The following is a 17,042-nucleotide window of genomic DNA, read 5'->3' as shown; positions in this document are numbered from 1 at the left end:
CATTCACCCGTTCGGCTTTATTCCACTCAGGTCATATGGCCTTGTCCCCTTTTGTCTGCAGGAAAGTTTATTTCTAGATGCAACATGGATTCCCCTGGCATAGACATAACGTATACTACGCATGCATTAAAAAATGTTCAAAAACCAACAGGGACGCGTTTCAAAATAAAATGAATAATCGATAACCAACGTACGCTTGTTGCTAGGCGCTTTGTGAAATAATGTTTTTTTCCCTCAAAAATATGAATTTGGCACCCCTACCCCCACCACCTCCTACACCAGGGCCTATTGCACATGCATGAATCTGGCAGCTTGCGCGCGCCAGTAAAGTTTTTCCAGGCAGCATCTGGCTGCTTGCTGCTACTGCTTATTCAGCTAACAGCAACACTTCTGTGGCCAAAAGCAGGAGAAGGTACTACTCATAAGCAACTCAGCTGCACATGTGCAAGGGCCCACCTGCAACTGCTCAAATGAATCTAATGTAAACAATTGTGTCGTCACACTCATCGGAGGCAATTTGGTGTTCTGAAGCATTGCACTGTCTTTATAAAGCCTTTGACACATTTTGTTGTTGTCAGACACTTATATGAACGCTGTGTTTTATTGCTGTATATGGCGCATTTCCTTGTCAACTTGAGTTTTATTTTTGTTTTTTTTTTTTTCTCTCTCGTTCATGTTTTATTGCTGCAGTATTATTCTGCAGTAGCGGACTACAGTAATAACCTCTGTTAGAGTATTGGTTCTTACCAGGCAAAATTACAAAAATTTAACTGAAAACTAAAACAATGAAAAATTCTTGGACTTCTAAAAAATTCGCGGGTTTTTCCCGGTTTTCTCCCGGATGAAAAAATTTCCGGGTTTTTCCCGGATCTCCTGGTTCGTATACACCCTGTCATTACATCCTTGATCATTTACATAAAAAGAACTCAAATGTCCACAGGTGTCTAAAACGAAGTGGAAATAATCATTCATACCGTCTTCCGTACACTTTTCATTGGACTTTGAGAGCTTCAGTAACATGTATAACATTTGTCAGAGTGTATCACTGTCTGAAACATAAGTGGCATGTTCTGTATAAATCTACAAATGTCACCCTCTGGTATCCATTTTAATTCTTCAATGAGGTCCATGAGAATTCTTGGAGAGTCTGTGGTGGGACAAGATGACCACGAACATGTCTGTTCGGGGTCACCATTGTAGGCAGCAGCCATCACATGGTCCAACAGGATCTGTTTAACATACTGCCTAGTTGTAAGCCAACCATGAACAATGACAAGATCGGCATGACTGTCAACACTGAAGCCTCCCCACAACATCACAGAACGTGGAAATTTGTTGATTTCTTGGACGACATTTGGCAGGTAATGCTCACCATGCGGTTTCTGTACACTAACATGGCCATCACCTTGCATCAGAGGATATCTAAACTTGCCTGTGGATAACACGTTTTGTCAGTGATGAAGTTGCCAGTTGACATGGGAATCGCAGAACTGAAGGTGAACTGTGAGATGATGATGTGTCAAGTAGTATAATCTTGCAGGACATTTGGATCGCAAAGTCCTTTCTTGTAATCTTTTCATCACAGTCTGATCAGACTCATTGGCTCCAGTGGCCTTTTGAAACTTTCTTCTGGAATTTTCTTCCAGTGTTCTGATGGTATCTGTACGATGCCGAAAAGCAGACACAGTCAGGTATCAGTCTTCACATGGGGTTTTAATGCGCTAGAAACCTTGTCCAACTTGTCTTGCATATTGACCTTTCTCCCTGTAGCGTTTCCACAACCTATGGATGATACATGGTTAGGCGTTGGCCTTTGCAGTAACATGACCAAAGGTCCATCCTTTTTGGATCAAACAGACCACCCTTGCAACCTGTACTGCATTAAGATGTTGCATTGCATGTGCTTGGTTGAATACAATGTCCACAAGTGACAACTGTCATCAGTGTACCTCACTAGAAAACACTGAGACATGAGTAATTGCTTCATTCTTTTGGGTCACCTACCACTGTAATGCATAACACAGCCAATATACACTGTTGGCCACACTGAAAGCAGAGATCTCAAGTCATTCAATAAGACCACAGGTAGCACCTGTATAAAAATAGATTTGACTTACTGGGTGTTGATAAAAGTGTTTCCCTAATTCTTTTGAACAGCTTATTTGGCATTAAGGAGGAGGAAATTTGAGAAAATGTATTACCAACCTGTAAAATATATAGTCCACAGAGCACCAACCATTTTGATATGTTGTTGCCTCTGCCATATCAGAGTTGAGTTTCCCATGTGAATATACTGAGCGTAGCTTGAAAGGATGAGAGAGAGTTCCTGTTCCAAATCTGTGAATGGAATACAAAGAACAAAAGTAAAGAAATAATTTTACTGTAATGGACATATGTTAAACTGTTTCAAAAACAGCACACACACTGCTGCAGAATAAAAGATCCATTCTGAAAGTATGTGAACTTATGAACTACTTTGTTTGGCTCAATCCATATCCGTCCAGTTTTTGCCTACAGTTTTACTTCCTTCATGTGCACGACTGCTTATCATGAATCAAATATTTGCAAAGAAACAACTACTGATTGATTTTTCCATCTCTTCTTGGTAGCCAAAGAAAAACAAAAAAATCTAGCGGGCATGACTGATGAAGCTTTTAGTTTTTAATATCTAATAATGGAACTGACAGTGTCTTGTTCATGACAAGCGTCATAGTAATGTTTCTGGCAACAGATTCCATCTACATTAACATTTTTTTTTTAATTAGGTGTTTCAGACATTCAACAGTGGAAAAATACTGATATTGGAGCACAAAAATGATGACTATGTTACTATTTAAAAGACTCTGACAAAACTGGGAAACCAGCTTCCACAATGCTCATTCAACCTTCCTCACCAAATTTTTGGCATGTGAACATATTGGCATTCTTTCAACATAGAAATAGAACATTCTAAATCCTTTTACCCAGTCCTTCTGCACAGTTCATACTAAGCAACCCACTCTCACTGCCACTGTCTATATGTCCCCCCCCCCCCCCCCCAAATGCCTCCTTTTTCTCCCACTGATTTACAGTATAACCCTATGCCATCACCTCCTCTCTCACTTACACTGTCTCCTTTTGTCTTTATTCCCCACTGCCACTGTCTCTACCGCACATCAACAGCTGAAAAATTCTGGGAGAGTCCACATGTGTTTTTTCCCCATATACCAGGGGTGGCCCTGAATTCAGCTCATAGGCCATGCCCCAGCACGAGTGCCAAAGCGCTCAACATGGCCAGCAGACACCCCCCCCCCCCCCCCCCCCCGCCGCCAGGTCAAACCACACTGTCTGAGCGTGAGGAGTGGGAAAAAGAGAAACTGTGAACACACCATATTTAAATGGCACTGCAATAGCACTGCAATAAAACTTAAAAACTTTGTTTTATATTTCGCAACAACATAGATCACGAACAAACAAAAATTATCAGTATTATTTAGTTATCTTCGGTGCGATGAAGACATAATATAATCTAATATTTATCTGATACAAACTGTCAGCATACCAACAGACACAATCAGTTTCACGAATGTTCAAATATGGGTTGCCAGTTTATCGTGACTTATTTAGTTTCATAACAGAAAAAAAAAAACATCTTTCACATATATATGTTGGTTGAAATATTCTTTTGCAGCCTCCAGCCTCATCATGGAAACTTTACCTGGACGCCCTGGACACTTTTAGTGTTAAAAGGATTCGTCCTTAAAATGAGAATTACCTTGATCAATCGGTTAAATCTGCACAAGCATAGGGGTGCTTTGAATTGAAATGGCAAACAGTCTCAAAAAAAAAAAAAAAAAAATTGACAGTGCCCTCAAAATGTTTAGGAAACTATCCCTTTAATTCTGTCAAGGTTCCAATGAATCCTTCAAATCTCACACCAATCAGTGTACAGAACCGGAATGTGTCCCTTTGACTACGCAATTTTCTACTAAATGCTACCCTATCAAATCAGAAAGAAGTTGTTTCTCACTGTGCAATGTCCTACTGTACGCAGTGAAGTCCACCAAAAATGAGAGGTTTGCAATCTATTCCAGATATTCTAATTTTCATTTCTACACTTTTTTCCTCTCCATAACTTCAACTCTGCAGTAATATATAAAATTTTCATATTGTTCATTCAGTTCCATCAAAAACTGTTGCAACTGACAGTGGAATCATATGTATGACTACAGAAGTTTTACTTTTTTCTGTGCTGTCACTATTTGACTGTAATTATATTTGTTTTTTTGTTATAGAATCCACATTTCAGCCTTAGGCCATTTTCAAGTACAAAACTGCAATAAATGACGGAAGTATACATCAAAAACAAAGCAAACATGAAAAATATTGTATAAATACCATGATTCTTTACCTTATTATATGTCAAAAGACATCAGACAAATGTGAAATACAAGCCATGCTCAGGAAAGCTTATGTGGTCATAAAGGCCAGATATGTCATTAGTAAAAGTGAGAACATCTCTAAAATCACTAAATATGTTGCAGACTTTCATTTCTGAAGCCTACAGCACAGCTATTATATGGAACTGCTACCCAACAAATAGGTATGCGTCACATTATTGTGTCTGAACAACAACTGACATGGATATAGATGAAACAATCTTCCAAAGCTCACCTCAGAGACATCACAGTCCGCACAATGCAATCTGTGGTGTGTTAGGGAACAAGGTAGCTGAACTGTTTATTTTGAGTGATAAATAGATTATCTTTGCATACATTGGCACATACAGTGTTCATAGAATATGTCATAGAGGCCCACTATTAAAATTCACATGTAAACATTGTGAAGTTTCTTCTTGTACTATATTTGCAACAAATAATTGAGTTTTTACCTTGTAGTACAGCTAATTATGTAAAACATGGTGCACTACATAGGCAAGTAGTAATACGTAATGTTACAAATAGCAACAGCAGTATGGAAATGTTCCCAGAAGTCCCTCACACCAGCAAAATCAACCAAGAAAGCCACAATGCAATGGCTACGAAATGGTGGGGAGGGGGAAGGAATATGGACACAGCTGTGGTGTCAACAGAACATCAGACATTATTCAGACTGGATGGGGGTTGCAGTGGTATGGGTGGCAAGGAAGGGGAGAAACTGAGGGAGAGGGGTTAGTCTGAAGAAGTGGGAGCCCAAATGGGTGAGGGGACCAAAATTCATTAGGTTACTGGACTCACATCCACACTACTGACAATTATAAATAAACCATCTCTGGAGTCCATGTTATAAAACTTATTGAGGTACTAATAAAATATGTATACCCTCTTTCTTTTGGCATATATGTAAGGTAAAGATTCATGGTACCTGTACACTATTTTCTATGGCCGCCCTTTTCTTGCTTTTGTGAGATATACTCCTGTTGTTTATTCCACTTTTTGTATTTGAAAATGGCCTTAGGGTGAAATGTGGATCTTATAAGAATAAAACAAAACTTATTACAGTCAAATAGTGGCAGTATCATTCAAAAAATTTACTGTGACTATGGCTCTGGCTTAAATAAAAACTGTCAAGAAATTTTACTATTCATTACCATTTTCTTCACACGCTCCATATCTGTAAATCTAGCACAAAGTGCTTCTTGATGTCTGTTGATTGTGTAATTTTTTGCTCTTTCATTATCAACTAAATCTTTAAATTCTTTCTGCATGATACTGTAATATCTTTTAACAGCACCTTTGCAGTACACATTGCTTATGCGATTGCATAATATATACTGGGAATTCTCATCTCTCTCTTCTGTTGTTCCCATTCATTTTTAAAGTCTTCTGACAGTAGATCACTAGAATGTCTCTTTATTTTGCAGACATACACTGGACCTGTGAACATCCTTCATACCATGAACAAATAGTGAATGATTCTGCCAAACTGGTCAGTTATGTCGACCAAAAAATGCCACACCACAAAACTCAATGAAACGTCATGCTTCCCAGTTCTTCTGAGAAGGACTGGCAAAGCCATGGCTGGCCAGGTATTGGCTCACATACCTCGGACATATGAAGTTTGGCACGTCATGGCTGGCCCTGCTCTATATGTACAGTCTCCACTGATCTGTATTTTTCATTTCCACTGTCTTCTCTCTCTTTCACTCCCATGGCTTCTGTCTCCATCCCTCTCTCTTTCTCTTTTACTGCCAGTATTTCTCACTCACCAACACTACCTCCTCTCTCTTTGACTCCCACTGATACTGTCCTATCTCTCTCTCTCTCTCTCTCTCTCTCTCTCTCTCTCTCTCTCTCTCTCTCCACCCCCCCCCCCCCTCCCAGCCACCTTGCCCCCGCTCTCCCCCCCCCCCCCCCCTCACGCACTCACTTTTTCACTGCCCCTTTTTTCCTCCCACCATCACTGTATCCCTCCACTTTCTCTCCCATTGGCTTCCTTTCAGCACAAAAAAAGCATGAATATGTTTGTTCGCCAACATTTTCAGTGAGGAAGGTGGGATGAGGATTGACGCAGCTAATTCACCACTTCTCTGTCAGACTCTTTTAAAGAATAACATATTCACCTTATTTGTGCTCTGGCAGGAGCATTTTTCTGCTGTTTCCCTTCTTTTCCCAGCTTCAGCAGGGTAAGCTGCTTATATAGACCAAATTCTATAGCTCAATAAAGTTTCAACAGTTTATTTATCTACTTCAACACATTTATACAGGGTGAGTCATGATGGGAGGTATTCCTTAGGTTATTTGGAACAAAAAACGTAAATAAAGTAATGGGATCAGATCTGTAATTAAGGAGCTACAGTAATTGAAAAACTCAGGAAAATGGCAGAAAAAAACTTTTATTGTAGGATTTCACTATCAAAAATGCACGTAATAATTACTTTAAACAATTTTGTAGCAGTCTCTTGCATTCAGAGTGGATTTAAAGCAGGTGTTCAAAATTTTGTCCCTGGATTTGAAGACAAAGATTCGCATGGGAATAAACCGCTCATTCCTTATTGACTTTGTGGCATCGAAAATGCATTGTATCAATTATTCTCGTGTTTCCACGCTAACTTGGTACTTGATGTCTTTCATCCACCCCCAGATGCAGTAATCTAGGGGTGTTAAATCTGTGGATCTGGCACGCCAGTTGATAGGGCCCCCACGACCTATCCAGCGACGTGGGAATCGCTGATTAAGATAAGCTGTTACCACAAGGTGGAAGTGTGCAGGTGCCCCATCATGTTGGATGTACATGTGGCATCTTGTTTCCAGAGGAACATCTTCAAGAAGCTGCGGTAAGTCTTCTCGTAAAATATTACCGTACATCTGACCATTTAAATTTCCCATGAGAATAAACGGCCCCAGTAATTGGTCATACACAACACCACACTAGACATTGATACTGAATCTGCATTGAAATCGAGATACTAATGTGGCATGGAGATTTTCGTCTGCCCAGACATGCATGTCATGCATGCTGTTGATGCAATCTATTGTAGAGGTTGCCTCATCACTGAACATTATGAAGTGATAGCACTGCCGATTTCTTTTTAACCAGTTACAAAAGTGCAAACGGTTGGCACAATCAAATGTGGCTCTAAATGGAGAACATTCTGCACATGAAAAGGATACAGTCCTTTCTCATGAAGAATCCTACATACCTTAGATTGTGAAAAGTTCAATCGGGTAGCTAGGAGTCTTGTACTTTAACGAGGACTGCACTCTACTGAATTAAGAATGTTTTCCTCTTCTTGAGTGTCATAATGTATTTTGGAGAGAATACGAATACTGGGAAGAGTACCATTTTCTAGCAATGTTTTGGCACTTGAAATTCTACAATCAGGATTACCGTCACAGAAGCTGGTACTGCGAACGGCTGAAAGCAAGGGGAAACTACAGCCGTAATTTTTCCCGAGGGCATGCAGCTTTACTGTATGATTACATGATGATGGCGTCCTCTTGGGTAAAATATTCCGGAGGTAAAATAGTCCCCCATTCGGATCTCCGGGCGGGGACTACTCAAGAGGATGTCGTTATCAGGAGAAAGAAAACTGGCGTTCTACGGATCGGAGCATGGAATGTCAGATCCCTTAATCGGGCAGGTAGGTTAGAAAATTTAAAAAGGGAAATGGATAGGTTGAAGTTAGATATAGTGGGAATTAGTGAAGTTCGGTGGCAGGAGGAACAAGACTTCTGGTCAGGTGACTACAGGGTTATAAACAAAAAATCAAATAGGGGGAATGCAGGAGTAGGTTTAATAATGAATAGGAAAATAGGAATGCGGGTAAGCTACTACAAACAGCATAGTGAACGCATTATTGTGGCCAAGATAGATATGAAGCCCACACCTACTACAGTAGTACAAGTTTATATGCCAACTAGCTCTGCAGATGACAAAGAAATTGAAGAAATGTATGATGAAATAAAAGAAATTATTCAGATTGTGAAGGGAGACGAAAATTTAATAGTCATGGGTGACTGGAATTCGAGTGTAGGAAAAGGGAGAGGAGGAAACATAGTAGGTGAATATGGATTGGGGGACAGAAATGAAAGAGGAAGCCGCCTGGTAGAATTTTGCACAGAGCACAACATAATCATAACTAACACTTGGTTTAAGAATCATGAAAGAAGGTTGTATACATGGAAGAACCCTGGAGATACTAAAAGGTATCAGATAGATTATATAATGGTAAGACAGAGATTTAGGAACCAGGTTTTAAATTGTAAGACATTTCCAGGGGCAGATGTGGACTCTGACCACAATCTATAGGTTATGACCTGTAGATTAAAACTGAAGAAACTGCAAAGAGGTGGGAATTTAAGGAGATGGGACCTGGATAAACTGAAAGAACCAGAGGTTGTACAGAGATTCAGGGAGAGCATAAGGGAGCAATTGATAGGAATGGGGGAAATAAATACAGTAGAAGAAGAATGGGTAGCTTTGAGGGATGAAGTAGTGAAGGCAGCAGAGGATCAAGTAGGTAAAAAGACGAGGGCTAGTAGAAATCCTTGGGTAACAGAAGAAATATTGAATTTAATTGATGAAAGGAGAAAATATAAAAATGCAGTAAGTGAAACAGGCAAAAAGGAATACAAACGTCTCAAAAATGAGATCGACAGGAAGTGCAAAATGGCTAAGCAGGGATGGCTAGAGGACAAATGTAAGGATGTAGAGGCCTATCTGACTAGGGGTAAGATAGATACCGCCTACAGGAAAATTAAAGAGACCTTTGGAGATAAGAGAACGACTAGTATGAATATCAAGAGCTCAGATGGAAACCCAGTTCTAAGCAAAGAAGGGAAAGCAGAAAGGTGGAAGGAGTATATAGAGGGTCTATACAAGGGCGATGTACTTGAGGACAATGTTATGGAAATGGAAAAGGATGTAGATGAAGATGAAATTGGAGATACGATACTGCGTGAAGAGTTTGACAGAGCACTGAAAGACCTGAGTCGAAAAAGGCCCCCGGAGTAGACAATATTCCATTGGAACTACTGACGGCCGTGGGAGAGCCAGTCCTGACAAAACTCTACCATCTGGTGAGCAAGATGTATGAAACAGGCGAAATACCCTCAGACTTCAAGAAGAATATAATAATTCCAATCCCAAAGAAAGCAGGTGTTGACAGATGTGAAAATTACCGAACTATCAGCTCAATAAGTCACAGCTGCAAAATACTAACACGAATTCTTTACAGACGAATGGAAAAACTAGTAGAAGCCAACCTCGGGGAAGATCAGTTTGGATTCCGTAGAAACACTGGAACACGTGAGGCAATACTCACCTTACGACTTATCTTAGAAGAAAGATTAAGGAAAGGCAAACCTACGTTTCTAGCATTTGTAGACTTAGAGAAAGCTTTTGACAATGTTGACTGGAATACTCTCTTTCAAATTCTGAAGGTGGCAGGGGTAAAATACAGGGAGCGAAAGGCTATTTACAATTTGTACAGAAACCAGATGGCAGTTATAAGAGTCGAGGGACATGAAAGGGAAGCAGTGGTTGGGAAGGGAGTAAGACAGGGTTGTAGCCTCTCCCCGATGTTGTTCAATCTGTATATTGAGCAAGAAGTAAAGGAAACAAAAGAAAAATTCGGGGTAGGTATTAAAATTCATGGAGAAGAAATAAAAACTTTGAGGTTCGCCGATGACATTGTAATTCTGTCAGAGACAGCAAAGGACTTGGAAGAGCAGTTGAATGGAAAGGACAGTGTCTTGAAAGGAGGATATAAGATGAACATCAACAAAAGCAAAACAAGGATAATGGAATGTAGTCTAATTAAGTCGGGTGATGCTGAGGGAATTAGATTAGGAAATGAGGCACTTAAAGTAGTAAAGGAGTTTTGCTATTTGGGGAGCAAAATAACTGATGATGGTCGAAGTAGAGAGGATATAAAATGTAGACTGGCAATGGCAAGGAAAGTGTTTCTGAAGAAGAGAAATTTGTCAACATCGAGTTTAGATTTAAGTGTCAGGAAGTCGTTTCTGAAAGTATTTGTATGGAATGTAGCCACGTATGGAAGTGAAACATGGACAATAAATAGTTTGGACAAGAAGAGAATAGAAGCTTTCGAAATGTGGTGCTACAGAAGAATGCTGAAGATTAGATGGGTAGATCACATAACTAATGAGGAAGTATTGAATAGGATTGGGGAGAAGAGAAGTTTGTGGCACAACTTGACCAGAAGAAGGGATCGGTTGGTAGGACATGTTCTGAGGCATCAAGGGATCACCAATTTAGTATTGGAGGGCAGTGTGGAGGGTAAAAATCGTAGAGGGAGACCAAGAGATGAATACACTAAGCAGATTCAGAAGGATGTAGGTTGCAGTAGGTACTGGGAGATGAAAAAGCTTGCACAGGATAGAGTGGCATGGAGAGCTGCATCAAACCAGTCTCAGGACTGAAGACCACAACAACAACAACAACAACAACAAGCCCAAAATGTACACCATCTCTCCATACTCCTGTGATGAAAACTTGTACGGCATTGCAAAGTGTACTGTACACAAGAGACAATAACAGTAAACAGTGACTGCAGTATCAGCAAAGTGGTTGTTATGCAAATGTACCACTCACTGCACATGTCGACCTAAGACTGATCGTGTGTCCTGTGAACACAAGTGTAGCGCTCCATACACCGTGACATGTTTCAGAACTCTGTTGTAGCTCCTTAATTATGAACCTGATCACATTACCCTAGTTACATTTTTTGTTCCAAATAACCTTAGGAATAACCTCCAGCAACTGAGGGAAAACCTCGTGACTCACCCTGTATAGTTTGAAACATTTGAACAACAAGTGAGTACACATAATATAAGATCAACACAAAATTGTTTGCTTTACATTTTTTCCAGGTACTTTGCTCATTGATTACAATAATTCACGGAAAATGCCTGGCTTATGATTGTTATCTCGAAAGAGTAAAAATGGTTTCTTGAGATTTCTCAGGAGTTAGGCAGAAAAAATGGTACTTTTATACACAGCCTATGAGTTTTCACTGCCAAAGACCACACCTAATGCAAAAGAAGCAACCAATTTGCTCAATTTGCTTGGGCTGGAGGAAGTGTATAAGGTTTAAAATTTTGACACTACACTTAGGGTAGCTACAGTAAGCCTGTTCTTCCAATAGGTATGCTAATGGTCGCAAGATCAATAGCTATCCAAAACACTTGACTCTTTACCTCTGTGATCAATAGAAACTGAGATATGACGCCTGAAAAATCTCACTTTCATGCATGGCTTATTGGAATATGGTTCTACAAGTGTCACATGTGTTACTCTTGCTGTTTCTGATTATGTTATCCACTGATAATGGCCACAAGCACCGGCAAAACATTGTGAGATACTGCAAGTGTTGGCCTAAACATGTGAAAAGTCCTCATAGTTAATAAGTTAATCTTCTTTATAAATATTCAAGCTTAGTTTGATTACCTTTCTTAAGGGGAGATTGTGGCAGAAATCATAAAAAATATGAAAAACTTTTTTATTTGCTCATTTGAAAAGTAAATGTAACTGAGATTATTATCCCAAATTTTTTGTTTGGAATTCAAACCACAAATGGTATAAAAAAAAATTAAAACCATAAGCAGTGTAATGCTTTTCACGGTACCCAGTAGAGGAAAAATTTCCTTGCTCAGTTTTGCCTGTGAATATGGAAAATATAGCTTTAGAAGGGTGTAATTTTTGTATACAACATAGCAGTGTTGTATAGAAAGCTGTGGAGCCACTTTGTGGTTCAAGCAGTGTGGTATAGTAGGCTGTGGAGCTCTGTAAACAAGTTTTGTGCTGTTTAGTGGGATCTGAGTGAAGTTGGATTTATTGTGTCATTCTTTGTGCTTGGTTGAATATATTGATCGTTTTTACATGCCTATGCCCAGTAAAGTATTTAAAAACTATGGCCAGTCCCATATTTCCAATATAAAGTGTAAAACTGATGTTGAGTTTAGAGGCGGACCTGCAGATGCAAACATCAGCTTGTCTCCAAGTTCATCTGTTCCAGTGATGGGACGGAAGGTCTTTGCGGAAGTATGGAGTAAGATAAACACAGATGGAGACTCAAGTGCTTTCAAGAATGTAATTGAGAGTCAGCCCTATGGAGAAGACTGCACTATTGAAAAACTGGAGTGCTTAGGCTCCATTCAGAAGAGGATGGGTGGACAACTCAGAAGACTTGTTAAAGACAATAAAGGCAAGCTACTAGAGGATGGGAAACCACTTGGCGTGGGGGTGATGGAGGGGGGGGGGACAGACTAACAAAGAAGCGAACTGACAGCCTGCAAGTCTACTATGGTGCCGCAATTAGAAATAACCTCACAGATTTGGATAGTATGAGGAAGGCAGTATGGGCCATTTGGTTTCATTACTTGTCAGCAGACACTAAACATCAATATGGAATACATTCTAACAAATGGTGCAAATTTCTGAAAAGCAACGAACATGCAAATGGTTACAGCCATAAAAATAACCTTCCTTAAGGGGTTGCAAAAGCCATTAAACCAACTTTTCAAGCACTGGCTTCACCAGAACAAAACATGTCTGCATGGCAAAAAGTAGAACCCAAATGAAAGTTTCAATGCTCTTTTTTTTTTTTTTTTTTTTTTTTTTTTTTTTTTTTTTTTTTTTTTTTTGGAAGAGATCAAAGACTGTGTTTGTTTCCAGTTTGGCAGTGAGAATTTCTGCTTTGGAAGCTGCAGCAGTGTTTAATGATAGGAATGTGGCAATAACTCACAGCCTTCGCAAGTTGGGCTTTATACCTGATGTCTTCACTGAGCAGATACTGTGGATCATCAATGAGCCACGAATCGTGAAGGTGGAGACCTCAGTACAGAACATAGAAAAAATGGCTACGCAAAGGAGCAGAGGAGCTAAAAGAGATGCAGAGAATGATGAGGAAGAACTGGAATATTGTTATGGCCAAAGGTATGATTAAGAAATTTTTGAAACATTTCATCCAAACTTTAAAATGATTTTTCTGCAACTTAAGATTTTCTCCTTTCAGGAAAAGATATATCAGAAACTACTGGAACGATTTTGATTAAATTTGGCACACCTATTCTTTTACACAGAAGCAATATCTGAGTGGAACAAAATTTTAATCTAGACATTACAAACAGTTTTATGGTTGATAACATATGGAAAATTTGTCCGTAAAAAATGTTCAAATCCAAGATATCATAGAAAATGATACAAATAATTTACGAAAAAGTTACTGCACTTAATTGTATATTTATTAGTGTAGATATGTGATATGTTTACTTTACCATAGAAAAAATGGTCAAATTTGTCTGTAAATAATGAAAAAGAGTACCTTAAAATAACAATGTAACAAAAAATTCGAAATTCTCTCACAGCATTAACATTTTATTAAAAGTTCTGTAAAAATTATTTGAAGTTTATTGCATCCGTAAACGTAAGTATGCTCAATTTCAGTGAGATTGAACAGAAAATGAGAGAGAGAGAGATTTACAAGGATATCAGTGCAAGACTGCCACCATCTCTCCTTAAACACTCATGTCAACCTGCATACCAAAATGAGCATTGTTGAATATTGGTCAAATGATAGGAACAAAACGTCAGTTATATACTAACAAGAGTATAATGGTGATACTAACTTGAGATCTGCGAAGCAATGATGTTTTGCCACAGCAGGTTGCTTAGAGATGATGTTCTGCAGTGTAGTGTCTAGAGTTGGTGCCAAACATTCTTGCACTGGAGCTCCAGCCTCCACTTCAAGCTGTAGAGACAAACATGTGAATGGATTAAAGTGATCTAAAAAAATATTACAGCAAAAATTATACTTTCAGTTTAAACAGAGTATGGAAAATACCCCAATAGCAACATTCATGTTGAGAGTGTCTTCATTTGGAGAACAGCCTCCATTCAAGCAGCACAAAATGAAATTTTTGTTCCTATAGGTTTAATGAATACATTTATCCATGACTTAATATAGCAAAATAAAATAAATGCAATTTAAAAATGGAATGATATAAAAACAACAGGTTGGACAGCAATGTCTATCCAAGCAAAGGAACAATAATCGTGCAGAGAACATGGCTTTTAATTTCACACATTATCATTAGAAGTTGTGGCCACTGGAACTGTTGACAGACAATACACAGTTTATTCTGCTGATTCTATATTCTCTTGAATGAGATGATCCTAGGTGTTAATGGGCTCAGTCAGAGTCTTTCTTTGCAATTATTTTTGTTTCAAAATTTTAAACATGGCTGAAGCAGCAACTGTTAAATCTTCACGGTAAATGATAACAGCCAAACAGTTGCAGGATAAAGATTTATTGAAATTCTTGACCACGGTTTCTGTATATCTAAATATACCTTCATCAGAAGGTCTGTCTGCAACTCAATGCCTCCTGATGTGTACCAATCTATCCATTCCATATTGTGAAACAATGAAAAATTCACGATGGAATGTAACAATATTATGAAAAAGAAGTTGCTACTCACCATATAGCAGAGATGCTAAGTCACAGATAGGCACAACAAAAAGACTGTCACAAATAAATAAAGCTTTCGGCCATTAAGGCCTTAATCAACAATACACACACACACACACACACACACACACACACACACACACACACACACACACACAACTGCAGTCTCAGGCAACTGAAAAAATACTGAGCAGCAACACCAGTGCATCATAGGAGTGGCGACTGGGTGGGGGTAAGGAGGAGGCTGGGGAGGGGAGGGGGAGGGATAGTATTGTGGGATGGTGGACAGTGAAGTGCTGCAGGTTAGGCGGAGGGCTGTGGAGGAGTGATGAGTGGGGAGGGGGGGGGGGGGGGGGAACTAGTGGAAAAAGAGAGAAGTAAAAAGACTGGGTGTGATTGTGGAATGACGGCTGTGTAGTGCTGGAATGAGAACAGGAAAGTATAACTAGTGGATATTTTGTGATATTGTTCAATAATACACTGTATGTAATTATTTTGTATGGAGATTTTTGTATGGTCAGTTCACCTAAGTATAAATTTGAAGAGGGGGGAAAATGTGTACTGCAGTTTTAATAAGTTTTTTTTTTTTGCCTGTGTATATTTTACACCCAATTTCTGGTGTCACTTGTGGTCATTGAATTGCCTCATTTAGCTATTTCTAATATCCATATGGTCAATACAACGAGAGGGTGATGTGACAAAGCAAGCTGGGATAATTTTTACTTCCTTCTTGCTTTGCCATCTGCCTCCTTAAATTCGTTTTTTTCACTTGTAACTAATTACAATTAGCACACGAGTATAATCTGCATTTTCATAAAAGAGAAAGGTTGGCCCTACGTTTTAAGGAATATAACACCAGATCTAATGTTGTGCTTAGTTTTATGTACGTAATTGATTTTCTAATTTATTTTGACTATTCCTAGTTAATACTTTCATTATAGGGTGATATCAGTAATTGTTTCATAACTTAAACTCTATTGTTGACATTGTTGTTGTTGTTGTGGTCTTCAGTCCAGAGACTGGTTTGATTCAGCTCTTCAAGCTACTCTATCCTGTGCTAGCTTCTTTATCTCCCAGTACCTACTGCAACCTACATCCTTCTGAATCTGCTTAGTGTATTCATCTCTTGGTCTCTCTCTACTATTTTTACCCTCCACACTGCCCTCCAATACTAAATTGGTGATTTCTTGATGCCTCAGAACATGTCCTACAAACTGACCCCTTCTTCTGGTCAAGTTGTGCCACAAGTTTCTCTCCTCCCCAATTCTATTCAGTACCTCCTCATTACTTATGTGATCTATCCATCTAATCTTCAGCATTCTTCTGTAGCACCACATTTTGAAAGCATCTATTCTCTTCTTGTCTAAACTATTTATCGTCCATATTTCACTTCCATACATGGCTACACTCCACACAAATACTTTCGGAAATGATTTCCTGACACTTAAATCTCTACTCGATGTTAACAAATTTCTCTTCTTTAGAAACGCTTTCCTTGCCATTGCCAGTCTACATTTTATATCCTCTCTACTTTGACAATCATCAGTTACTTTGCTCTCCAAATACCAAAACCAGTCTACTACTTTAAGTGTCTCATTTCCTAATCTAATTTCCTCAACATCACCCGATTTAATTCTACTACATTCCACTATCCTCATTTCGCTTTTGTTGATATTCATCTGTATATCTTCCTTTCAAGACACTGTCCATTCCGTTCAACTGCTCTTCCGATGTACAACAAATATAAATTCTGTATTAATTGTAAACATTTGGACGAACAACTAACAGTATTCTTAAAGGATCTATTTGGCTCTATTCAAAAACATGTTAGCAAAACCGGCTCTCAATTAATTCCCAAGCAATTTTCAGTTTTGTCAAAAGTGTTGGAGACATGGCTTCATCACATCAGTCAAAAAATTTTACCTAAGGCTGTTTTAAGTTTCATAGATTTTGATGAAGTACTGATGACTTTCCTATATTTTGCTGTGTATTCATCCATTGTTTCTTGAATGATCGGTCCAAAAGAGCCAGTAGTCTCTTGCAAGCATACATACACTGTTGGCAACAACTTTCCAGAAAGGGTTATAGTGCTCTGCACTGTGTACGAGTGGATTACTTTGTTCATATT

General features: G+C 38.9%; 1 protein-coding gene across 4 annotated transcripts in view; it reads right to left on the bottom strand.

Moving 5' to 3' along the window:
- LOC126418623 (protein angel homolog 2-like) overlaps positions 1-17,042 on the bottom strand; it is a 193,054-nt gene that overhangs the window by 34,834 nt on the left and 141,178 nt on the right. For all 4 annotated transcript variants that reach the window (XM_050085467.1, XM_050085468.1, XM_050085469.1 and 1 more), the window contains 2 exons: positions 14,073-14,194; positions 2,206-2,337 (listed from right to left, as the gene is read on the bottom strand). In XM_050085467.1, coding sequence (XP_049941424.1) covers positions 2,206-2,337; positions 14,073-14,194 — 254 coding nt within the window. The remainder of the gene's footprint in view (positions 1-2,205; positions 2,338-14,072; positions 14,195-17,042) is intronic.

Source organism: Schistocerca serialis, chromosome 9, assembly GCF_023864345.2.
Source record: "Schistocerca serialis cubense isolate TAMUIC-IGC-003099 chromosome 9, iqSchSeri2.2, whole genome shotgun sequence".
In the NCBI taxonomy this organism is placed as follows: Eukaryota; Metazoa; Arthropoda; class Insecta; order Orthoptera; family Acrididae; genus Schistocerca; species Schistocerca serialis.
The sequence above is the reverse complement of the archived record's forward strand: the minus strand, read 5'-3'. Positions and strand labels throughout refer to the sequence as shown.